Genomic DNA, 26,024 nt, shown 5'->3' with positions numbered 1-26,024 from the left:
TGATCTAGAATATAATGTCTGGCTTGTAAAAATGTCCTAGAAATTCAAAAGGCTCTTGATTTGCTGAGATGATTTGATCAGGAGGCAAAGATAAGTTGTTCCTCCCTTTTGGGGGCCCTTTCGGCCCCACTCTTGCAATGTTATTTTACCTTAACAGTTTCCCTTTTTTTGCCAGCTATTCTTCCTGGCTTTGCCACTTGCCAATCTGACAGACTACTATGGCCTTTTATGCACGGCGACAGCTACTGTGTGCTGCCGTTGTGCCATTGCGACGGGGTTCCCCGTGTATGCACGGGGGTGGGGCATATTGGGCGGCCCTGCCGTAGCACGCACGCACGTGCATGCTGAACGCCAGGGCCAGGAAGTAAGCCGGAGCGCCGGGGGGGGGGAGGTTTGGACGGCCTGGGGGGAGTGGGAGGGCCCAGGCCGCCTCCGCATGCCCAGGCAGGGGCAGGGAGTCACCCCTGCCAGCTCCGGGGCTCTGTGGAGCCTGCAGGGCCGTGCGGTGTCCCTACGGGGAAACCATAGGGTCGGGGCTGGGCGGGCCGACAGGCTTACCCAGGAAGCTACGGAAGTTCCCGCGTTTGTTTAACGCGGGCCTTCCGCAGTCCTGGGCCTGGAGGCACCTGCAGCAAGCGTTATCGGTGATTTTTCACGAAGTGCTGCTGCCGCCAACGCGGGCATTATGTCCCGTGCATAAGGGGCCTATGAGGGTATTAGATTTGTCCCCTGAGACTCTACCCTTTTGGAAGAACAATAATTTAAACTTAGTTGCTTTCTATACTCTTCTGTAAGAGCCAATTTCATGCTGCCTTTATTGAGAAGTTTCCCCACTGCTCACATGCTCTCTATCTGCCATATCTTTTGGCTGGCAATGATAGAAGGGTAACTCTGGACATGGAAAAATTTATATTCCATGTCCTTAGATTCAGGTAGGAATACATTAAAAATAATAACTTTGGGTTTAAGTACTTGTGGGAGAAAAGACTCTTGTTTTGCCAAGGTGCCTTAGAGCATGTAGGCATTCTAATTCTGGTACAAGAACATTGTGTTAATCCTCTATTCAAAGCACATTTTTCCTCCAGGCAGCTGGCAACCACCCGCTTGTGTCGGGAAAGGGTTGACAACCCAGGAAGCTATGCTTGATGCCCTCATCTCTGTCTCAGAAAAGATTCTCTCGGGCTGGATGAAACATGTGTTCTGCATTTTTCAGGAAGATGTGGTCGTTTGATGTTCAAATATAAGACAATCTTTTGAAACAGACATGCACATTTTCAGGGCTCCCAAGCATCAAAGCTTTTCAATAAGCCACTGTGCAGTTCTAGCCTGAACATGTTTACTTAGAAGTAAGTCCCACTCAATTGAATGGAACACATTCTTAGTAGGTACACATAGGAATGTAGCCTATTTGACAGAACCATGCTTATGCACACCCCTAAGAAAGATGTTTTGCAAGACTGCTATAAAATAAGAGGGACTGAAACATCTGGACTACGGGCATGGAAAATCTACGCTCAGCACATGAAAAACAGCAGAGCTCCATTGTGTATTGCTACACAGAGCTCATTTAAAGCAGGGTTCCACCATGTGCTACTCATGGGCACCATGGTGCCTACCAGGACTTCCTTTGGCGCCTGCTGGGCTTTTCAGAAAGTGGGAGGGGCCATTGTAAGGCAGGGCTTGCTATTGGCTGTTCTCATTCAAATTAAAGACAATTTTCCTAGAAAATGAGGACTAATATTGGATTTCCTTAGTCAGTGTCTGGTTTTACTCCCCCTTCAGGATATCCTCCTTCTCAGGAGGTGTGAAGAGGGAGGTGTCCTGTTTGGTCCCACCCTGCTAGGTAGCTGTTTCTGCTGAAGTCATTTTGGGGTGACTCTCCCCACACCTTCTCAAAATTCCAAAGATGCTCATAGGTACTGAAAGGTTGGGGAACCCTAAAAAACCAACATAGGACCTTCTAGAGAGACAGGGAAAGGTTTGGTAAAAACCAAATAACAATGTAAATGTGGACCAGATTCTACAGTTGCTCAGAGCAAGATCTGGATACTCTTTGAAGCATTCTTTGTCTTAAGAAAATGTGTAGGTGCACCTCACTCTAGCACTTTTGTTACCAGGGCTATCTAAACGGCATTATGGGCCCCTGAGCAAACCAGTGTGCTGTGTACCCTACAACAACCACTCACAGGAATAAAAAGTAAATGGTCGATAATTTTAAACATATAGATAGATTTAATTGTTACTTCAACATAACTGGTGTTCTACAATAACATAGCTGTGCTTCCAGTCATTGAATCCTGATGGAGCAATCTTTCTTTCTTGGACAATAGGCGACATACAAAAGACCTTGGTTTGGAGAATAGAAGAGCCACTGACGTTCTACATACCCACCATTCCATGGTTCACATTTGAACACATTGTTTGATAAATACCTTGCCTTCATATTCTCTACTCCAGCTGTTTTATACAGTCTGCATGAGTTTGAAAGATTGCTAACATGATTCTGACATGACGAGGGCCCACTATGAACCTATTGTGTTATTATCATTAATGTTCCATAGCCCCAGAGCTGTCGCTTGGATTGCAAACTCTTTTACTGTTACAGATTTGGGTATTTCGTCTTGTAAAATGTCACCAGCAGCAGCAACAGGCAGTGATGGTATCTCTGCTGAAACTGGATGATTAGTAGCAGGAATGGATGCAGATGTGGATGCTAAATCTGAAGGAACAGTACTAGTGGCTGACATTGCAGGAGTGGATGCTGTATCTGAAAGGTATGAGTGGCTGTCGTTACACCTGTATTGAGCCGTGATTTTAATTTTGGAAGTTTTTCTATTGTCTCCTCTTCTGCAGCTCTCTTCTGTGCTTCACTCAAAACATTACGTTTCATTTCTACTGAAAGGGTTATTCACCTGGAAATATATATCTGAAATATTTAGTATTTAGTCCCACACCACTAGTTAATGGTAGTAATGTCAGCTGAGTTTAAGTAACATAACATATACACTATACAGCATGAGATCCATACGCATAGGCCTGCATGCAAGTGAGGTGGCACTGTGGCAGGGGTGACTGAAATACAAACCCAGGGATACTAAATCAGAGACAAACTACAATGTCCATTTGTAACAGTAACATTGCAGTAAATATTATTTTATAGTTTTGTATAGTCTAAATTACTGCGGTTATATTTAATTATGGCAAGTCAGTTAACATATACAGATTAGCATGGGGCCCCTATGCTTGTGGGGGCCCTGGGCAAGTGCCCATCGGGGGCCCATGCATTGATAGCCCTGTTTGCTACCCTTAATGTAATCTGAGCATTCACTCAGTTGCAGAAGCAGCAGAGAAAGTATTGAAATATGCATCTCATTATTACTTCAGCTATGACAACAGACATTATTAATTCAGGGTCATCAGGATATAAGAGTCTCTCTCAGCCATTCAGTCAGACACCATAAAAAGCATAAAGAACAGACTGTTCCAGAATTGTTACAATGATAATAGCATTATGAATCCTTACATTCTTCTAAAACCCTTTGGGTATTATACAAAGGTTTTCCTGAGGCTGCATTCTGGCCTGTGTCTCATCTGCCCATATGGGCAGGTTACTGATTCACACAGGTCCATATCATAACTGCCTTTGAATTGTGGTGGAAAAGAATGGGCCCTGGCCTTACTGAACATGTTGTGAGGGCCCAGCTAGAGCACACATTCTTTGCATGCAGAAGGTGCTAGTCTCTGGCATCTCCATTTTATTTTTGATTTTTAATGGAAGTAGAGTTGGGATAAACAGATTATTTGCAAGAGTAAACAGTAACTGGGCTAAATGGACTAATAGTCTGCCTCCCTGCTAGGCAGCTTTATACGGACTTAGTGTTTCCGCTAAGTGTTCAGCTAGTGCCATAAGTGAAAGATGCCCCCCCCTTCAGATAACTGCTCTTACAATAAGGGAAAATAGTGATTTAAGCAGCAATTATGTGATCAAGCTTCATTGCCAGACCAGCTCCTGGGAATGAGTGATTTATAAGAGGAATGCAGTTGCAATTTATGTCCTCATTTTATTGTAATGTTCTCAAAAAGCTGAAAGGAAGGAGATTTTTTTCACAGGAATAAGGAGAGGAATCCAAAGCCACCTTAAAAGGCTATCTCCAAGTGTGATGCAAATTGATTCATGTGTAAAGAACTATATTCTTTTCAGGAACACTATGGAAAAAGCAGGATGAGCATGCTTCAGATTAGAACAGGCATTTCTCTACCCCCTCCAGACTGGCTACAGCTGTAGTTGAAACAGGAGAGTTTGAAGACTGAAGGCAATGCAGAAAGACATTGGAAGAGGGATAAATGATGCAGGCATGCCCGTAGATGGAGTAGAAAAACCTCAGCCTGAGAGTTTTGTCGCTTTCCAACTGATCAGATTCTTGAAATCATATGCAGAATAACCTGAAACATTAAGAAGAAAGCACATTGAAGAGATATGTCCCTGCTGAACAGACTGTACAAGCATTTTGTTTAGCTCTCTGCCGGTATTGATTTGAAAGGGGTATCTGAGACGAGGTAAACAAGGGGGGGGGAGAAAAAAGGATTTCAGTGCTGCATGCAAACAAAATAAAGAAGGATTGTGAGTGCAGTATGAAATTGATATGAGATGTAAAGAGAGACAGACACTGGGATGGGAAGCCTAAAGTTTTGAAATCATTTTTCCTTTTCATGCTCTAGGGAACAATGTTCCGGGACCGGGGGGGGGGCAATTTGGAAACCTAACATTAAAACGGAGACTGAGCCACATGGACTTTGTGTTAACACCTTAAGAATTGCTTGGGATCAATCCATTTGGAGGACAAAGTGCAATCCACACAGGACAGGGTGTAAAAAACTGCCAAGGTGTGAAGGATCAAATTAGAGAATCCAAAAGGGAAAACCACACACATTTGCAAGGAAGGGCAGGAAATTAGCATTTATATGCAGCTACACTGGGGCAACAGTGAAAGTACCCTCCCCCAATTTTTTTTAATTATGTAGGATGACTACAAATGTTCTCCAGAGCTTCTGCCAGAGGACTCACCCTTTATACAAATTGCAGCCCTGTTTAAAACATGGCAAAATTGCAGCTGACTTTGTACAGGGCTGGGTGCACAAACACACACATTGCCAATAATCACAGCTTGTAGTGCCAGTCTCAGTGGGTTTTACTATGAACAACGTGTCCCCCCTTATTATGAGATAGTGTGACTCTTATTTATCATAGTGACAGTAGCTGATAACACAGCAGAGAATCCTAATGGTCAATGCTGGGGTAGTCAAACTGCGGCCCTCCAGATGTCCATAGACTACAATTCCCATAAGCATTCACTGCATTCAATGACAGGGGCTCATGGGAATTGTAGTCCATGGACATCTGGAGGGCCGCAGTTTGACTATCCCTGGAACAGTATAGAAAACTGCTTGTCAATTTCAAAAACAAGTCTGGTCAGTTTCAACACCAGTCCCCCCCCCCTTCTGTTCCTTTTCATTCAGTGAACTAACGCTAACATGCATGCATATAACCTGAACTACAAGGATTTAAATGGAAGGCACTTGCTGGATGTTACTGCACAGCTGCAATAAAGCAATTGTATAAATTAAACAAAAAAACAACAACTTTTGGACACCACTCCCAAGTGACATTCCATACTGACTCAGAAAAGTGCATTTTTAAAATTGTAGCTGTAGAGTAAATACACCAGAGGGGGTAAGAATGGTGTGTAGGGTAGGCACAGAATTCAAAATCAAAATTAAAGGCCTACTGCTCTGAAAATTTGCCGTAAGATGTGTGCGCGTAGCGGGCCTCAATCACTGATTCTTGAACAGCAGGATGGTGCTTGCTGCCTGCAGCAGCACCCATCATATTATTTCTTTACCTGTGTGAGGAGGTAGTCCTCCTGGGAGAGTTTCTCAACCACATCAAAGTGATCTGTGTCTGCAATGTCCAGAAAGGACACACTCCAGCCAGCTTTGCGTAAAACCTGTAATAAAACAAATCTGAACCTAGTAGTTGCTGGGGTCTTTGGTGCATTTGTCTTATGACTAGGCAACTGAGACTTGGAAGCAGAGTGGAGGTACACACACACACAAAAAAACTGAGTGCAGGATATAAATTACCTTATTTAAAAATTAAGCAAAGAGTAAGGGAGAGCCCTGGCCCAAATAGACACATGCTTTTCAGACAAATAGATTCATCTATCTGCCTTAAAGACTTATATATGCATTATATGCATACAGGTGCAATTCTAGGAAGCCACACTTGAAGGTGTGTGAAATCTATTTATTTACTTCATAGATACCCCATTTTCCCCAGTGGACTTAAGCATAATCCCTTTCTGCATTTTTGTTATTGTGGGAACCTAGGAAAAACGTCCAGGTTCCCCAAAGAACTGGTTTCAGTCTCTTGTGAAAAAACCAAAAAGGTTTATTTACATAATATAAAACTTGGGATGAGAAGCTTTAACAGTGACACCCCTGTAGCTATCTTAACAGCAGCATAGACGCTTCTGCTTAGACACTAACTGGAGGCACATGGCTTCTTCTCCAAACATTAATTCATTCTAACTATATTATTTATTTAACTTGGATGGCAGGAACCTTTCATGGCTTACTGGCGATTTAAACTATGCCAGGCAAGACCCTTTCACACATATATGCACATACACACCATTTACAGGCATGTATCATGCGTGCAAGTAGTGTGCATGTGCATCACATGCACAAGCAACTGTTTAAACCTAATGATTTCCATAAAACATTGTGAGTGTTACTTCTGAAGAAGAAAGTTCCACACATAGAAGTCCATGCACCCAAATATGCACACAAAGACCAAACATACATTTGAGACAGACCAATGCAAGTATTTAACAAACAATTTGATGGTTATTCTCATGTCCATCCTTTTAAGCCTAATCTTTAATTGACTAGTCCAGCAACAAAACGAGAGTTATTACAAGGCTCTGCTAATACAAGGACTGCTTTGTCACTGGCATCCTTGACTTTCACAGTGAGTACAATTCCAAACATACCTCAAAGTACTCCCAGGACTGCCTGCGGAATTCAGGAGAGTCATGTTGTGCCACCGCAATCAGTACAGGGCAGCCCTGCCTGCCCTCCAACTTGGGGGCACACTGCAAAGGACTGTTCAACTGAGCGACTTCCCTAAGGAAAGACAAATCAGCAAGACCATGCAGAGATCAGAAGGCAGAGTCAAATGAGGTGGACAGAACTTCTATTAAAGCAAAGAGACACCAATTTTTGCACAGAACAAATTTTTACAATCTTTTATCTTTAAATGAGAAAGTGCAAAAGCAGAGTGTTTAGGCACAGAAGAACCTACAATGTGTGCTGGGATGCTTTGAAGCTAAAAGCTGAAAGATTACTTTCAAATGTATCCATGAAATGTGATCAGGACAAAATATGAGCATAATTGGCAACACATGCATGGGGACAGATTCTGTGGGACACTGAAGTGAGATAAGCAGTGTGGGGACTATACATATTTGGTGGCAGAAGCCTGACATTTATCTTGGGGCAATCCAGAGTATACCATTAGAGCAGAACTCAAGCTGGAAGCACAAGCATGGCTATGTGCATCTCCATCCTATATGCCTTTAGTCCTAGCATCCATATATGTGTTCAATTTGTGTGCAGTACTGATGCAGATGATAGAAGGCCAAATAATCTTCCATGGATTGTATATGGCAACCTTTCGGGCACTCCATGTGCCTGTTTGTGAGCAGGGAGCTGAAGGGCCGCAGTGCCTAGGCTGCAAGATATCTGTGACCCACACCAAAGACCTTGGTGATCCATTTGCTGTGGTGTCAATGGGCAGCCATAAAAGCAAGCAGAGAAGGAGGAGGGGCATCCCAAGGAGCACTCCTGTTCTAAGATACAATTCTCACCAGCTTATGTGCAGTACATTGTTGACATAGGTATGCATTATAGGTTCCAGGTCATATATGCCACTCACCAGAAAGGCACCTGCAAAGAAAAGGGACCAACCCACAAAGACTTAATAAGGGAAAAGTCACGCTAGAACAGCTTCAACCATTAAGGACACTTGATCTAACATTCCACAGAGCCACAAAGGAAAGGTATGGAATTTGAAACGTGTGAATAATGGGATGGATGTTCCCAAGTTGGTTACCTTTGATGTTTGGCACAACACCAAACTCAGTCCAGTCTGTGGAAAGCACCATGGCTGCCAAGTGAGCTCCTGCTGAATGTCCAAGCACATAAAGACCGCTAAGAGCAAATGAGATGAAGTTGTGATGATAAAAGGCCAGAACTCAAAGTTAGCAGAAGAATCTAGCAGTCCCATCCTGGAATCGGCTATGATACAACTGCTCCCTGGGGCTTTCCCTTGCCAGATTGCTCCACAGAGACACAAAGTATATCAGAAACATAAAAGCAGCTCCCTACCTGCTTCCCGTATATTGCTGAGCTGCAAAGGCCACACTACGCCGCACCTGCCTGACCATCTCATCCAGCCGGCCTGAGCAAAAAGCAGAGAATCCAAATTTGTCACAATATGGCATGGAGACTAGGGCTGGTTCTGCACTTACTTTGTTTTTTCCATTGTTGATCCTGCTGAATTCAGATTGATTTGAACCCAGGTCTTCCTCCTTCCTTTCCCCAGAATAGAATCACAAAGCATTCTGCATTTGATTGGGGAAGCTCAGAGGGAGGGAGGGGAGCAGTGATCACAAAGCTGCTTGATTATTTTTCTTTTCCTGAATGAGTGGGGGGTGGGTCGGGTGAAGTTCAGCTGGCATTAAAGGAGCACAAGGCTGGAGAGTGCTTTATTTCTTGTCTTTTGGCTCCCGGGCTTTTTGAGTGCAGTCACTTTTTAAAAGAACTCAAAACAAAGGCAAAAATAAGTATTGTGAGGGAAGTCTTGCCCCGGGAACCAGGCAGTCTTTGAACTGACATCCTGACCAATCAGTGACAGACTGCTTCACTATATCAGCCTTGGAGGGACCAGGGAGGAAATCAATCCAGCAAAACGGGGAGGAAATCAATCCAGTAAAACGCAGATCTACACTTGATACTGGGGGCTCTCAAAATAGGTTACTCAAATACAGCAAGTTAGATCTGCTCCTAGGATATTGTGTGGGGAAAGTAGAGTCACTGCAGATCAATCACAGATGTTGCAGAGGGAAATTTTAAAGCGCTAAATATCAGAATGGAAATCGAATAACATATAGAAGAGTTCTTTTAAACTGGGATCACCGGGGATAAAAAGCAAAGTGCAGATTCACCCCAGGACCAGGAGAGGGCTAACCTTTTCCAACTCAATCGCTTACCTTTGGGAGCCAGGTCATAGTCTACTGCAGCCATTGCAACACCATGGGTCACTAGAGGCCATGCAGCAAAGCCTGAAACATCTTTGCTTGAAGCGGGAAGCCAAAATAGAAAAGATGGTCACATGGTAGCCTTTCATAACTTGCTGTCATCCCAGCCCCCAGAGCAAGGAGATTAGGAAACCCATGTGGGGGTGGAGAGTGCTGCTGGATAAGAAAGTCTTCCATTCAAGCCCAATGGGCAAAAGCCCAGGGCCACTGATTTCCCTTGCCAAAGACTATACAGCACAACTCACCTCAGCAATTGCCAGTAGCCACCATGAATATAGAGGACCAAAGGAAAGGCTGAAAAGAAATATAGTGGATGACCATGGAGCGAAGTACTACCCACTCCTTCTGTTCCTTCCTTTCCCCAGGGTAGCTCTTGGTCAGAAGAAAATTAAAAATTTAAGTCCAGAAGAAGGTAAAAAATTAAGGAATGTTTGTCCTCCCCCCTTCCCCCCCCCGGACTTCTTTTCAATTTTCCCACAGAAAAACCATTTTGAGGAACATGGAAACATTTCTGTGATTTTTTTCCCCAAACGATTAGTGTATTGCTTTTTAAGACAAGGCTTTGCTCATAATGTATAGTATGAAAAAGTCAGATAACTTTAATTTTTTTTTCCAGTGGAAAAATTGAGAAATTTTGAGAAGCACAAAAAAGAGCTCCTATGATTTCCCCCACCCCTTCTGGAGTAAAAGAAATGTTTTTGAAGATTCAGAATGTAAAGCATTCATTTTTTTCTGTTGGCTTTTTGGGTGAAAAGTGGTAAAGTGCAGCAATTGGATGTAGCAATTGGCAGGTTTTTCTTGTTTGAATATTTGGCCAACTTGCAATTTGTTCAAAGCAAACTAAGGGATTTAGACTTTTAAATTCTATACATATGCCAATTAATACTAGATATTATTTATTTATTTATTTTATCTTTATGCCGCCCTTCCATATGGCTCAAGCTTATGCATATTATTATTATTATTATTATTATTATTATTATTATTATTTGATTTAGAGACCACCGTTCCCCAATTTGGTCTCACGGCGGTTCACAACATAGCATTAAAATACAATAAAATCCCCAATAAAATATCCCCAATAAAACATTATGATGTTACTGCAACAAAAGGTTTATGTTTGGCAGAAAAGTGCTGCATATATTACCCATTTGCCCACAAATTTATGCTTTTATGGGTGAGATGAGAAAAACAAAAAGTTTAAAGCCCCTCCCCCATGGCTTTAAACTTTTTGGAAAACTGTAGTAACAACCAGTCTCATCACCATTTTGCTTCTCCTCATCCCCTTCATTCTAGTGCCTTTGAGAGGGATCTTACTTTGAGAGGGCTCCTTAGGAAGATACACATCAAGTTTCTCTCCCTCTCTAAGCCCATAAGGGACATTCAGCAGAGTTTGGGTGGCAGCCTGGGTGTGGCGGGTAGCTGTGGAGTGAAGAAAAGAATCAAGAGATGGAGTCCTCATCATATTGAGGCACCTCTCCCATAGCTCACTCATGCGCGCACATGTACCCCCCCAAGCATGAATAGATTTCATTTAAAAAAATCAAAGTCCCATAACCCACTAATATATCTTAAATTTAGGAAGCAAAAGCATATCCACAGGCCAAAGCCCACCTGCATTCATCCTCAGGAAGCCCAACCCCATCACTAGAAAGTGAAGGTTTCTACCTCCAGTTGTCACCTAGAGATCTCCTACTATCACAATTGATTTCCAGATGACCAGTTCCTCTGGGAGGGGAACCCTCTCTCCCCAGGCTCCACCCCCAAATCTCCAGGTATTGCTCAGCTCAGAGCTTCAAACTGAGGCACACAGCTAAGTACAAACTATTTTAAGAAATTCAGGTGGGGCTTTCTCAGACCCCACTCACTTTTCTTGCAACCACATGCCAGGAATGGTGACCTTACTTCCCCAAGCACTGCAAGCCCCAACTTGAATCAGGACCACAGATTCAGAGGCCAATGCCTCCCCACCACCCATACTGTTATTTTCTTCGTAGCTGCATTGTGGAGGCAGGGAAAGAGAGATGGATCAGGGCAGTCCCAATCCAACTTGCTCAAAAGCATCCCTTTGAGCCTGAGTCTTAAATTGCCCCAAGCAAGCCCTTTACCATCACTAGTTGCCTGTATATGAGCCTCAATCACATCTGTGACCAGCCGTGGAGACCACTTGCTAGGGGAGTACTGAGTTTCCAGTTCCTGCAAAGAAAGAGAACACAGCTAATATGGCCACACCAGCAACCCCATTTTTTGCCAGGAAATAACAATCTGGGACAGGATAGAAAAACATCAACAGATTAAAGAGGGACACTAATCCCAAACCAGGACAGACAAATAGAAAACAGAAAAGTAAGGATTATATTTCAACAGTACTTGTAAATTACTAGCCCAGGCTCTCTCAACCAGGGTTTCATGAAACCATGAAGTTTCTTGACAGCCCTGGAAGGGTTTCCTGAATGGGTGGGAGTTAATTAATTTTTAAATATATATATATTTAAAAAATGTTAAACATTTATCAGATGGTATGACCATATATGATCATGTCAACCCACCCACCCCTCCAAAAATGGCCAATGATAGACTTGGAGGGGGTGGGAAGGGGAGGGGCCCCAGGTGGGCATGTACACAGCTATGCTTCCAAACCATATTCTGCATGATTATGCCACATCTGGGGGCTCTTTAAGCTTGAAGAATATTTCGGGGGTTTCTCAATGGTAAAAAAGTTGAGAAAGGATGAGCTAGCCAGACAGTAAGATTACAGGCAAGAAACCACTAAGTCTGACGCATAGGCACAAAGTCTGCAAAGAGCTATAAGATTACAGTTGGATTCTTTTGCCTTGTATTTCTTACCCTGCAAATGGCCCTGTGGCTAAGAGAATGCACAAGTTCAACATCTGTAGCATGTACGTGTCTTTCCAGTAATTAATTCAATGGTCTCTCGTATGACTTATTCTCTGCCCTGGCTTCCCACAATAGGTCTAAATAAACGTAGCAAGAAGTTAAAAGGGGAAATAGTTTAGTAAGATGAAACAGTAATTGCACTTTTATTAAGGACCAAACTAGATGTGATGGAGATCCTGTCACCATTTAAAAAAATGCTACAAGGGCTGAATCCTGATCAGGCTCTCAGATTATTATTTATCTATGACAAATTTGTAGTATAGCCAAGAGATTCTAAAATTCTCTGGCAACCAGGCAAGAGATGTTTGGTGGTGGTTTGCCATTGCCTGCCTCTGTGACATGAGTGTTCTTTGGAGGCTTTCCATCCACATTCTAACTGGGGTTGATTCTGCTTAGCTTCCAAGATCTAATGATAATGGGCTTGCCTGGTGATCCAAGTCAAGGTCATAGTGGAAGGCTTAGGAGCACTTGTTCCACAGAGCAGTTGTTTTTCTGAACATAATACAGAGGAGGGGAGAACAATGTAAACTGCTTTGAGTTCTCATAGGAGAAAAATCAAGGTGAAATAAATAAAAAGCAGTATTTCAGTACTGAACAATATATGACAAGCTTCAAGGAAATCTACTGTTATAAAGCTTAGCCTTAATGCTAGGCAAAGAGGAAATTTTCTGTTTCAGACAATGACTGTTGCTCACAAGTGAATGATTTCTAAGCCCCTTTGCAGAAAAGCATACAAGCAGATAGTTCCAGGTAGCAAAAGAAATTAGGCAACTCAAAGCCATTATATGCACCTGGGCTCTGCTTTACAGTTCCTGAAGAACATGGAGACCAGTCAATAAGTGACTAGCCCAACATCAACCAGAGCACCCTTAGCTCCCAATTTTAAGCAGCCATGAAAAGTAACTCTGAGCATATGCAGGGAGCTGTTTCCTCACCAATGATCAATGGCCCTTTCCCCTTCCTTCACAGACTCAGAATAAAGAACCAGTGTTTACGAAGGGGCTGATGTATCTTTTTGTACATAATAAAGTCCTGGCATTTCTCTCTTTATAAGTCAAGCAATTACTTCATCCGCAAACTGCAACCAAGGAATACATACATTTGCTTTCTTCATATTAAATTCACTCTTGGTTCTCCATCTACAGGAACTTTTCACAACAACTCCCCCCCCCCCCTTCAACACTTTCTGTCCCCCTGGAACAGAAAAATACTTTGCCTCATTTTCCTCACCTACCCACCACCATCCCCTTGACTTATTTAATGGCAAAAATGTCACCAGGGTTTAGTCTAGGAATCTATTTTCAATAGAACACGGAGTCCAGTTCTAAAATATGAGGAAATTGTCTTTGAAATAGTACCACGTAGTACTGCAATCACATCAAAGAAAATGCAGAAAAACAACACAGAAAGCATTGATCTGCCATAGGTCACCAATAACATTGTCTGGCCTGTTTTGCTATAACTGAGTGAATGAATCATGGCAATTCTACCTTAAATGGCTCCTCTTTGAAAAGAACAATACTGTTTTCTGAAAGAAGTCCCAAATCTTGTTTGTCCCAGTAATTGTAAACCACCAGCAAACAAACAATTTCCCCCTAATAAATTCCATTACCTCTTTGGTCATTTCCTGCCACTTTCCCATGTCACCAATTCAGATGTGGCCTGTATTGCTTATGTTATGGGGAGCTGTGAGGGCAGATTCACTGGACTAGAACCACATGATTGAATTCAACTTTTGTTAGCAAATGCCTAAAGGAATCTTTGGACTTTAACCTTTACCTAGTTCCTGAATTAGGTCCACAAACCTTAGACTAAAGCTGCAGATAGGAGAAAAAGAAAATAAACATGCCCCTGCAATGGAAAACAGATCACAATCAGTCATTTGTCTTGGAATAGTCATCTCATGAAAACTATGCAAACTGCCTTTCTCTGATCTTACCCAACCCATTGCAATTTCTATTTCCAAGCATGGTTTTGCTTCATGGGATTGCCAAATCAAGCTTGGTAAATTCCTAGGTATTTTGAGGCAGTGCCTGAGGAAAGCAAAGTTCAGGGAGGGAAGGGAGCTCAGCGGGGACATAATAACATAGGGTGTGCCTTCCAAAAGTTATTGGGAATTCTCTGTAGTCTGGAGATCAGTTCTAATTCCAGGAGATCTCCAGGCCCCATCTAGAGGCTGGCAACCTATTTTGCAAGTCTTCATGCAAACTCTCAGTTCACTTCAAAGGTAGTGTGTTGGTATTTACAGAGAGAAAGTCTACCCAAGTATAGAGAAGCACAGAGTTCTAGGCCTATTACAAACACACCTCTTACTGCAGATTTTCAGAGCAGTAAGAAGAGTTGAGTTTTATCCCCAGCTTTTCACGGCCCAAAGGAGTTTCAAAGCGACTTACAATCAACTTTCCTTCCTGTCCCCACAATAGGCACCCTGTGAGGTAGGTGGGGCTGAGAGCCCCTGATGTTAATGCTCTATGAGAGCAGCACTAACAGGGCTGTGAGGAGCCCAAGGTCACCCAGCTGGCTGCATGTGGAGGAGCGGGGAATCAAACCTGGCTCACCAGATTAGAAGCCACCACTCTTTCCACTACACCAAGCTGACTCTCTTTAATCTTGACTTCAGATTCTGTGCCTACTTTATACTCCATTCTTTCTCCTCTGGTATATTTGTTCTGCAGCTACAATCAGAGTGGAATGTCACTTGGATATGTGTGTGTCTAAGGTTAGTTTAATTGATGCAATTGTTCTATTGTAGCTGGGCAGTAGCGTCCAGCAAGCGCTTTCCATTTAATCCCCATGGCTCAGATTTTGTGCATGCATCCTATTGTCAGGGCCATTTCGCACGGCTTCAAAGTAGCACAATGGTTGCTATTTGGAAACGCTACTAATTTGCCATAACCCACGACGTCGTAGACAATCTGCAACAATCCTGAAACCAATCAGCAAAAAGCGCTTCGTTGTGGCGCTTTCAGGGGAATCCAGAAAAGTGGATTCACCCTCCGGATAGCGATACCCTCCTGCAACCAATCTGCAACAGTAGCGCTAAAGACCTGTGCGTTACCATTGTTGCTGGTTCTTCAAAGTCCCTCCCCCTGGCTCTCTCCTCCAAACTTCCGGCGAAGCGATCGCCATTTTTTTTTATCCGAGCGAGCGGGGATAAACGCACCGGCGAGCCTCTTTCTGTTTAGAGGCTTCCCTGGCTTCAGTCCTTCACCTTTAGTCACTAAGCACAAACCACTGAAAAGCCCGTTTGCTGAAATAAAGTCCCTTTATTTTTTACAAATAAATTCAGCCGAAAATCGGGCCCGTGAGAGGGGGGGGGGATTTTTTTTTTATCACTCGAGGCAGCGTGCAAACGATCATACAATCAAGCGACAGCTCACATTAGGCAGCTGGATGGGTCTCTCCGTAGCAACGAATCTACCTAGATTCGTTGCTATGGGTCGTTTTTTTTTTTTAAAAAACCTTTCTTAAAGGGAAAGGGGCTGTTTGGGAGCATGCTAACGGCTGCCCATTGGCTGCTTGACGGCCAGGGGCGGGACGAGCTTGGCAATAGCGCTTCCTTTCTAGCGATTTCTGCCGAGACCGGAAGCCTGTGGGAAACGCTAAAAAACGCAACTGATTCCACTACAAAGGCAGGTATGCATAACGACGAATTCCACTATTTTAAATGGCGATTTTTCATTCCGCAAACAATTTGCAACAAAGATCCCTGTGCGAAAAGGCCCTCAGTTTGCTGAATGAAAGAGAACACAAAGGGAAATTCAATGTTGAAATTGACAAGACTGCTTTTAAAAGCGACAAGCATATTGTGGTGCACTAGAAGATTGTCAGCCGCTGTGAAAAATGGGAAAGTGTCACACGATCTTATATGTTGAGTGTACAGAATGCATGGCAGGACCCGCTGGGACTGCAAGCTGTGATCACTAGCAACATGTGTGTGTGCACACCTGTGCAAAGTCAGCTGCAATTCCACCATCCTTTGCACAGGGTTGCAATTTGTACGGGGGAGGAGGCCTCAGGAGTACTCTGGCAGGAGCTCTGGAGAGCATTTTAGCCTTGTCCCACTAAACTGACAAAAAATGAGGGGGATATTTTCATTGATGCTCTAGTGCAGCTACATATTTGATGGATACTGGCTGATGGAACACGTGGTGTGGGTCTGCAATATCCAGAGAAGCTAGCAGATTGCTTAATTAAGCTAGTGTATGCAGCACATCGTTGCTGGCTACTAAATGCATGTAGGCCAAAAAACAACAAACAAATAAAGTACAGACTCTGGTTGTTCTACTAAACTAATATGACAACTATTTATTAGAGAACTCCATTCTAGACAGGAAACGTAAGAAGATAGTCCCTAATCTAATCTAGTTAGTTGGATGGCAAGATATGCAGGAGGCATCGCTATACGAGCAATGCTGCAGGCAAGCAAGGAGGGGAGGAGCAAGAAACAGGAAGTAGTCTCTAAGAGACTCAGTCTAGCCGTAAAAAGACAGTGTTAGAAATATCAGAAAGTTTCATGACAGCCCCTGAAGGATTTATGTGCCTGCACCATCCAACAGTTCACGCATGCTGCCGAGGACATCCCCATGCCACACCGGTGGAAAGGGCCTGGCAGGGCAGACAGTGCCAGGGGGCTCCTGAGAGCCCCCAAAAGTCCCCAGGAGCTTTTCAGTGTTCCCCTGTCCCTCACCCATGTCCCTTAGCGATTGCAAGCAGGTCTTCCAGGAGCCTTCAAGTGCTGTAGCAGATGCTGCCAGCCCCATATTTTAAGCCAAAGTTAATATCTATGTATTTAATGTTGACTGTTTTTATGCATGTCATAGCTTGATCCTGAAAAATGCACATCTGTGGTGGTATGGCACCAAAGGCTGCAACTCAGTGATAGGACATCTGCTTGACATACAGAAGATATCCAGTAAAAGAAAAAAGGGTAATAAATCTTTAGAGGTAGTAATTTATGATTTAGGCTTGTCACAGAAGAAATTTATTTCTGAAAGCATTAATAGAATCAGGGGATGCTCTAGCAAATCTTCTACCTGTTTACCAGCATTAAAACATATGAAGAAATTCTAATGGTGCAGCTTTTTTCTTGTCAGGTTCCAGGTGGGACCTGAAGCTTTCTGGGAATTTCAACAGATCTGGACTATAAAGAAGAGAAAATGGCAGCTTTGGTGTGGACTCTTCGGCGATACATCTCTGCTGAGCTCCCGCCAGTCCTCAAACTCAACCCTTAGCAAGCTCCATCCACTAATCTCCAAGGTCTTTCCAAGTCGGAGTAGCCGAAAAAGGCCATTTCGCTTCCAACTCAGACCGGGATCTTCAAAATCAGTTCTCTTTGTAGCCCACACATCCCTTTATCGCGAACCGGAAAAAAATCGCAGCCCCTCCCCAGCGACCTCAGAGCGCGAGAGAGTCCGTGTGGTTAATCCCACCTGACTCAGGAGTTACCAAAAAAAAAGGGGGGGGGGTTAAGGCGTAGCTTTTAAAAATCGCGCGCCTGTCCCGCCCCCCCTTTTGCGGAGCATGTCGGGAGCACAGAGGTCTTTCCCGCCAAGCCTCGGACAAGGCGGAGATTCCTTTGATTGCGCGTTACTTGGCGCGGCCCCTTCTGATTGGACAAGTCTTCGTTTGAGACCATAGACAAGAACGGCGCGCGCCCCGAGAGCCCTTTCACGCGATTCTGATCGGAGCGATGAGCTGCCTGATGGTGCCCGGAGTGCAACCAGGGTCTCCCTGCAAGGCCCGCGGTCAGATACAGGCAAGCACGGGGAGGGCGGTTTCGCATAAGTAACGTTTGCCGAAGTTTTGGAAAGAAGGGACTACAGTGGTAAAGTTATGCGGCTGGGGCGGGAAGAGAGGTCATTGGGGGATGCTGCCAGGGCTCTTGGGTGCTGGGAAAGGGCAGGTGCTGGGAAAGGGCGCGGTGAGGGGAGCAGGAGAATAGGACTGGGGTGGATTGGGGAACTGAAGAGGACATTTATTGATTTAGTAGAGTCAGTCTGCCTGTTTCTCTTGGAAAGAACACGGGGGTGGGGGACTTCCATCATTCTCCTTTCCTCCATTATTTCCCCACAACCACCCTGGGCACTGAGTCATGCAAAGAGTGTGTGACTGGCCTGAGGTTAATCAGCAGGCTACTGTGGCAGAGCTGGGATTTGAGCCCTGGTCTCCCAGATAAGCGAAAGCCAGTGTTATCAATAAATTAATAATGCAAGTTAGATTGGGTGTTAGTAAAATCAGCCTGGAGAAGGGGCTGGGTTAGAGAAATTTGTCCTTTACCAAAACAGCTTAAGAACACAAAAAGTACATCCTGAATTGAAGAAGAGTCAATCTACACCACACGCTGCTTCTAATGAAGTTAACCAGTTTGTAGTGTGTTTGATAAGATACATCTCACCGTATTTATCTTTTGTTCTCCCTACACTTTAGGTTATCTTTGGACCCATGTTCTCTGGGAAAAGGTATGCAAAATAGTGTTGATACAATTAGAATTGGAAGCCTGACAAATTACCTATAGCTTTTGTGGTTTTAAGAGTATGTGCCTACCTGTGGCATAGCACTCTGTTGCCTCAGTCTTGTTCCACAGCATAGAGCAGGGGAAGAATTGCATCAGTAGGATGCCTCAGAAGGATCTGGCCTGTAGTGCAGTTTTCTAGCTAGTCTTACTATTCTATTCAAGGTATAACATAGGCTTTCCTATGAGCCTCCTTAGCTTCCTATTGGAGTGGGGTGAGTGGATCCTATGGGACAAGGAAGTTGATTCCCTACTTTTTAAGGTTTGTCTTCACCCAGCAGATTGCATCCACACTTCTATTGCCATCTTGTGTTTGCAGGAAAAAGGCAGTATTTATGGGCAAGTCTCCTGCCACTGATCATTTCCCACTTTTTCTTTGCAGCACTGAACTCATGCGCCGAGTCCGTCGTTTCCAAATTGCACAGTACAAATGTCTGTTGGTCAAGTATGCCAAAGATACACGGTACACTTCCAATGGGGTCTCCACACATGACAGGTAAATTATTTCAGATGCTATCCTTTGGCTAGTAGGAAGGAAGGTTAGTTTGCCTACAAAAACAAAATCCTTATATGGTTCCTGGAAAAACGAATCATAATTTTGGGGCAAGGCTTATATGTGTACTTTGCATGCGCTTGATTGTACCACAGTGATCAGGGCTCTAGTGTTCTTGAGATATGTCATTTCTATGATTAACCAAACATAATACAGAACATTAGACAAGCGTCTAAACATTTAATCTACTGCACTAGTACAAAAGAACCACATGACCCAGGATGCTTTCTTATTTTTTTCATTATGAATTCCATTATAATGTAGGTAGGATACTGTCTTTGTCTACTCTTTTAATTTCTATGGTATGCTTAATCTAGACATCCCTACACCAAGCTGAATACGTAGTCATGAGCACAGACAAGCAGTGTCATAGATATAAAAAGCTGTAATTGGTATCTACTTTTTTGGAGCATGGGGGACTGCTGGGCCAATGTGTTGAAAACCTAAGCTCTAGCTGACAATCAAGTGTTCAGCTTTCTGCAGTGACACCAGGACATGTCCCTGTGCAAATAAGGTGAAACAGATTTTGGAATCCCCAAAATTTCCTTTTCCTAATATGCTTTCCTCAATTTGTTGAACCCCCTTGGTGAGTGTCAGCTTTTATCACTGTAAAATATCACTACATATGAGTAGTTATGCAGAGAGGCAGATTATCTCTCAGATCTATATATTTTAATCCTGCTCTTCCTCCAAAGAACTCTCATCTTCCATTAACTTCACAACAACCTAGTGAAGTTGTGCCAAGAGAAGATGTCCACAGTCAGTCAGCTTCATGATAGAGTGAAAATGGATAAATATACAAAACAAACATTTTGTTGTACATAGTAGCCCTGGTAACAAGTTTGTTGAGGTCATGTACGTAAAGGTAAAGGTATCCCCTGTGCATGCACTGGGTCATGTCTGACTCTTGGGGTGACGCCCTCTAGCGTTCTCTTGGCAGACTCAATACGGGGTGGTTTGCCAGTGCCTTCCCCAGTCATTACCGTTTTACCCCCCAGCAAGCTGGGTACTCATTTTACAGACCTCGGAAGGATGGAAGGCTGAGTCAACCTTGAGCTGACTGCTGGGATTGAACTCCCAGCCTCATGGTCAGAGCTTCAGACTGCATGTCTGCTGCCTTACCACTCTGCGCCATAAGAGGTCATATACAATGTACACTTAATTGGTTTTTGTATGAGTTGAGTAATAAGTAAATTTCCTGTTAGGTTCATTGCATATATGGTTTAACATGATTTAAGCAACATATAAACCCAGGTACTGGTCCCCACTTTCATTTGTAGAATGAACATTCATTGGCTCTTTCTCACAGACATGTACGCACACAATCTAATGTGGCAGACCTTGTATTGTTGTTCCCATATAGAAGATTTATTGTGAGTCTGAAAGGTAGATTGCATTTATGTGACAGTTCTTCATATGTAGAGATTGAAAACCTAGAACAGAGCCATTTTGATAACAAACATTTCTTTTTCTGGACAGGAATACAATGGAGGCCCTGTCAGCTTGTTACCTCAAAGATGTGCATCAAGAGGCCCTCAGCTCTGCAGTAATTGGCATTGATGAGGGCCAGTTTGTAAGTTCTTTGTCTTCCATTGTCTAGTCAAACTTGGTACAGGGCTTTTTGTGAAAGGAATAGAGTAATATGGATCAATGTCCTTGCACATGAAACATTTGGCTTGTTCTAAGGATATTTCCATTATAAATCATCATTGTATGTCTTTCTAACACCCAAGCTGCTGCAAGTAGATTGATGGTGGTGAGCAGGTTAACTAGTAGTTAAATGACTTAGTAGAGATTAAAGTAGCCATTCATTAAACAGCATGTAGAAGGGTATACAGAACATAGATTATGGGTACACTACTGATCAATTTTTGGTAGACCCACATTTTGGTTGGTGGAATTTTGTCTTATCCAGCAAAATAAATGTATAAGGAAAGAAAATATATAATGGGTCCCTTAACATATCATGGGACTTAAATCAAGAGTACACAAAACTTTTGAGCCTCCATGCCCCTTTGGGATTTTGAAAAGCGGTAAGCACCACCCCAAAATTATGTTTTTGGAAGGCAAATCCAAACAAAAAGGCCTGCCTCAGGAGGGAGACACAAGCAATAATACCTCTCTTGTTTTGTTAAAGAATAGCAAAAGAGGAATTAAAGAAGTGAAGAAAAACCCAAGGTGCTCTGAACCAGTTTACCAGATAGCTATTTCTTTCCCCGCTGTAGCTCTTTACGCCTCACCTAAGTTTGCTGCCATGCTATACAGCAAAAGCAAACATCTTCCTGCAAATGCAGCATTATGGAATTAACCTGTAAGATTCCTGCCTAGAGCAGACTTTATTATAAAATTGCGCCCTCATGGGTGCGGTGGTATACTACTACTTGCAGTGTTTTAGGTCCTGCCAGACCAACCTAGTTTCCTTTTTTGACTAAGTAACAGGTTTGCTGGATCGGGGAAATTCGGTTGATGTCATTTACTTGGATTTTAGTAAAGCTTTTTAGTAAAGCTTTTGACAAGCCATTTTGGGCTGTATCAACAGAGGCATCACATCGAAATCACAAGATGTCATAGTCCCATCGTATACGGCACTGGTCAGACCACACCTGGAGTACTGTGTGCAGTTCTGGAGGCCTCACTTCCAGAAGGACGTAGATAAAATTGAAAGGGTACAGAGGAGAGCGGCGAAGATGATCTGGGGCCAAGGGACCAAGCTCTATGAAGATAGGTTGAGGGACTTGGGAATGTTCAGCCTGGAGAAAAGGAGGTTGAGAGGGGACATGATAGCCCTCTTTAAGTATTTGAAAGGTTATCACTTGGAGGAGGGCAGGATGCTGTTTCTGTTGGCTGCAGAGGAGAGGACACGCAGTAATGGGTTTAAACTTCAAGTACAACGATATAGGCTAGATATCAGGAAAAAAATTTCACAGTCAGAGTAGTTCAGCAGTGGAATAGGCTGCCTAAGGAGGTGGTGAGCTCCCCCTCACTGGTAGTCTTCAAGCAAAGGTTGGATACACACTTTTCTTGGATGCTTTGGGCTGATCCTGCGTTGAACAGGGGGTTGGACTAGATGGCCTGTATGGCCCCTTCCAACTCTATGATTCTATGATTCTAAGTAACAGAAAGTTATCCATTGATAGTACTGGGTCTGTTATGCGCCTGCTGCTCTGTGTCAAGTTCTCCATATGTTTTATGGGTTGGGGAGTTCCTCAGAGCCCCAGCATGGTAGATGGAATAAGGAAAAATAGACATTCAAAATACTTCAGACAAAAAACTATGAATATTTTGGGACATTCCCTGTCTTACATAGGGCTTAGCTCCCATGACTGCTTTCCACGTGTGCTTTGCTCAGGCCACATTATAGCTCACTTCCTCTGCAACTAGAACTTTTGTTTGCACAAGTGTCCATTGAGAGCAAGTTTGTTGTAGTGGTTAGGAGTGTGGACTTCTAATCTGGCGAGCTGGGTTTGATTCTGTGCTCTCCCACATGCAGCCAGCTGGGTGACCTTGGGCTAGTCACAGCACTGATAAAACTTCTGACCAAGCAGTGATATCAGGGCTCTCTCAGCCTCACCCACCTCACAGGGTGTCGGTTGTGGGGAGAGGAAATGGAAGACGACTGTAAGCCACTTTGAGCCTTCTTCGGGTAGAGAAAAGCGGCATATTAGAACCAACTCTTCTCCTAAAAATCATTGATTTTTTTTGGAAATTGAAGTTCCGGTAGCAGAGGGAGTGAGCTATACCAGTGGTCCCCAACCACCGGGCCGCGGCTCCCTCTCCCCGCCCCCCCCCCCCCCCCGCAATGAGAAACTTCCCAGGCCGATTAGCTTGCGGCCTGGCAAGCTTCTTTTTGTGGGGGAGGGAGGGGGGAGGGAAGCACGGCTGCTGGCACAAACGTGCATGCATGGACCTGCCGTGCTTGCGCCATGCGTGGCAGTTCTGTGTATGCGTGTTTGCGCTCACACATGGCGCAAACGCATACACGGACCTGCCATGCATGTGCGCCCGCCGGATTGCCCTCCCCCACCCACCGGTCCACAGCCTAAAAAGTTGCAGACCACTGAGCTATACCACGGCCATTGAATGTAGTTAGAAGTTACAAGCCCCTGTTTTTCTCCACATGTTCCATACAAGCTAGTTATGTAGATTGATGAACCTTACGGGGAATCATCTTACATCCAAGGTTGTCTTCCCTTTGGATGAATACTTTCCTCCTAACCCAAGTGTTGAGAGTAATACAGTGCTATGTACTATATTTCAAGGAATGCATATAGTACAGAGGTTTGTTTTTCCCTCTTATTTCAGTTTCCAGATATTGTAGAGTTCTCGGAGGCAATGGCCAATGCAGGGAAGACAGTCATTGTTGCAGCCCTTGATGGGACCTTTCAGAGGAAGGTAAAGAGACGCACTTTTGTTCTCTCCTTGTGCCTTTTGACTTGTGTCCTTTAGATATGATAGATCTGGCTCTTTCACTGCAGGCCTTTGGAAACATTTTGCAGCTGGTCCCCTTGGCAGAGAGTGTGGTGAAACTGAATGCTGTCTGTATGGAGTGCTATCGTGAGGCCTCTTACACAAAGAGGTTAGGAACAGAGAAGGAGGTAAGACTAAATCTTGACACAGGGCAGTTAACAACCTTGCATTCAGTCAGGAACCTGGGGGTGACCTTGGATGTCTTCCTCTCAATGGAGACACAGGTTACAAATGTAACTCACCAAGCAATTTCCCACCTATACTGGGCAAAGTTACTTGCGCTCTACTTTGTCCAGGATGACCTAGCTACAGTGATTCATGTCAGGTCACCTCCAGGTTGGATTACTGTAACTCAACACTAAATGAGTCAGGACCTTTTAGGCTGTGGCTCCAGCATGGTGGGATGAGCGTTTCAAGTTCAATGGGGTCTTTCAAACAGCACTCTTACACCAGGCCTATGGTTGAGGCCATGGCAGTTTAGAACCATGTGGGCCTTCTTCCTCCCCCATACTTCCAACTCCCCCCCACACACACACGCACACGTGTCATCTTTTATTGGCTGGCTGGACTGTGACTATGTGGACCATTACTGAAATTTTATTGTGTTTTATAGTATGAATGCATTATATGATTTAACAATGGTTGTGAACTGCCCTGAGCTTGAATTGGTGGGGATGGACAAATATAAATAAATGAAAAACTATGTTCCTTAGAAGGATTCTCATCTGTGACAGAAATACAGGTTACAGACTATCTGAAGAACATTGTTTTGTAACTGGAAAGGAGTTTAAGTCCTCTTTCTGTCTAACCAGGTAGAAGTGATTGGAGGGGCAGATAAGTATCATTCAGTCTGCCGTGTCTGTTACTTCAAGAAGCGATCACACCAGCCAGTGGCTGAGAACAAAGAGAACCTGCCAGGAAGAAGCAAAGCATTGGAGATCACTGCAGCCAGGAAGGTCTTGGCTGCCTGTCAGACCATGCAGTGGAGCCCATCCAAGTGAATGGGGAAGCAAGACTGCCTGCTTAGTGCACCTGCCGCACAGGACTAATAGTAAGGCACTAGGAACAGAGCAATTGCCACAGGGACAAAGGAGCACAATGCCTCAGGGGCAAAGCAGCACAATGCAGCATGCTGTCAAGTCTTCCCATATTTAAGCAAAAGATCCATTCAGTGCCCTGCTGTCTGAGGAGGAACATTTCCCTATGCTGCCATCTTTCCTTCTGGTGTGAATCTTGCCTGTTTTTATTTGCTTCAAGGTTTAACTGTCCAACAGCTTGGGACAGCTAAGCACCCTAGGAGAACCTGTTCTACAGCAAGAACAGGACATTCATTATATCCTGATACTCTAACCTCTGGCATTCTTCATTAAGACAGGGTTTCTTTCTTTTTTGGGGCGGGGGCGGGGACTTTCTCCAGTATGGCCTTAAATTTGATGGTTTCTGTAACTCCTTATGGAGTGACCAGACTGAGCAAAAACTTGTTGACTTTGTTCACGCATCTCACTGTACTTCAAGTTGGTTATTATGGGAATAAAAGGTGGCTCTTCTGTTCTGCGAGATCAGTTGACAGTGCAATCAGAATTACTCCAGTCTTTGGCCCACTGATTTCGAGGGGCACTGACTGGACTAATGCATTCACATATGGCTTAAATATCTGCCTTTTATTGACTTACACTGTAGTGTTAGTGTCAGGTGCTCTTTATAATGGCTATTCTGTAACTTCTGGTGTGTCCCATTTCAATTCCTTGATGGTAGAGTATGGAGACAGTGGAAGGAGTGTGTGTGTGTGTGTGGGGGGGTTGCATCTGTTTTAGCTGACACTTTTGCACTTAATCATGCCCTTCTACTAGGAAAATACTGTTTTACTAGTATATTTCAAAGGCTGGGGTATTTTTATGGCTGGCTGATTTTCATAAAGTTATTAAATTGGTAAATATTGAATGAATTCCTAATATACTTTTGAGATTTTGTCGCTTTCAAATTTATTTCCTTTGAGAACCATGGAATTTTCCAAGAGAGTTGAATAGCTAAAGAGTATTAGAGCCTTTTGTGTTCTGGTAGCTTGTTGTCTACTGAAGCTATAATTGACTTAATACGGGAAAGAATAACAGCATGATCTATAGCGAGTCTATCCTGAAAAGACAAATTGTTAATACTCATCAGTCATGAGTCCTGAAACTATGTTCTTTACAGACACCATTTCTTCCTAGCT

General features: G+C 43.7%; 2 protein-coding genes across 4 annotated transcripts; one reads left to right on the top strand and one right to left on the bottom strand.

Annotated features, from left to right (window-relative positions):
* The first annotated feature begins 346 nt into the window (after positions 1–346).
* Positions 347–25,757, top strand: TK1 (thymidine kinase 1). 3 transcript variants are annotated; one of them, XM_077328102.1, is made up of 9 exons: positions 347–364; positions 2,606–2,774; positions 17,375–18,036; positions 18,708–18,739; positions 19,175–19,288; positions 20,825–20,918; positions 23,648–23,737; positions 23,821–23,940; positions 24,625–25,757. In XM_077328102.1, the coding sequence occupies exons 3-9, from the start codon at positions 17,971–17,973 to the stop codon at positions 24,811–24,813; spliced, it is 705 nt and encodes a 234-aa protein (XP_077184217.1). In that variant the 5' UTR covers positions 347–364; positions 2,606–2,774; positions 17,375–17,970; the 3' UTR covers positions 24,814–25,757. The 3 variants fall into 3 exon arrangements, with proteins under 3 accessions (XP_077184217.1, XP_077184216.1, XP_077184218.1); XM_077328101.1 differs by lacking the exon at positions 347–364 and having other exon boundaries at positions 2,551–2,774; XM_077328103.1 differs by lacking the exon at positions 347–364 and having other exon boundaries at positions 2,551–2,774; positions 17,375–18,105.
* On the bottom strand, positions 4,042–14,020 carry AFMID (arylformamidase). The gene is made up of 11 exons (XM_077328100.1): positions 13,891–14,020; positions 11,489–11,576; positions 10,698–10,802; positions 9,626–9,674; positions 9,333–9,418; positions 8,449–8,521; positions 8,174–8,271; positions 7,929–8,007; positions 7,053–7,185; positions 5,901–6,005; positions 4,042–4,443 (listed from the first exon to the last, which is right to left on the bottom strand). Exons 1-11 carry the CDS (start codon positions 13,918–13,920, stop codon positions 4,414–4,416), a joined length of 876 nt encoding a protein of 291 aa, XP_077184215.1. The 5' UTR covers positions 13,921–14,020; the 3' UTR covers positions 4,042–4,413.
* Positions 25,758–26,024: the final 267 nt, after the last annotated feature.

This window comes from Paroedura picta, chromosome 3, assembly GCF_049243985.1.
Source record: "Paroedura picta isolate Pp20150507F chromosome 3, Ppicta_v3.0, whole genome shotgun sequence".
Taxonomy (NCBI): Eukaryota; Metazoa; Chordata; class Lepidosauria; order Squamata; family Gekkonidae; genus Paroedura; species Paroedura picta.
Note: the sequence above shows the minus strand (reverse complement) of the source record. Positions and strands in the feature narration are given on the sequence as shown.

Bases quoted from the DNA above. Each gene is read 5' to 3' on its own strand.
- TK1 (XM_077328102.1), top strand. From the start codon at position 17,971: ATGAGCTGCCTGATGGTGCCCGGAGTGCAACCAGGGTCTCCCTGCAAG. The intron at 18,740-19,174 runs GTATGCAAAATA...TTTTCTTTGCAG, and splicing joins CCCATGTTCTCTGGGAAAAG to CACTGAACTCATGCGCCGAG. The intron at 19,289-20,824 runs GTAAATTATTTC...TTTTCTGGACAG, and splicing joins GGGGTCTCCACACATGACAG to GAATACAATGGAGGCCCTGT.
- AFMID (XM_077328100.1), bottom strand. From the start codon at position 13,920: ATGGGAAAGTGGCAGGAAATGACCAAAGAG. The intron at 9,419-9,625 runs GTGAGTTGTGCT...TCCCGCTTCAAG, and splicing joins GGCTACTGGCAATTGCTGAG to CAAAGATGTTTCAGGCTTTG. The intron at 6,006-7,052 runs GTATGTTTGGAA...GTTTTATTACAG, and splicing joins AGTCCTGGGAGTACTTTGAG to GTTTTACGCAAAGCTGGCTG.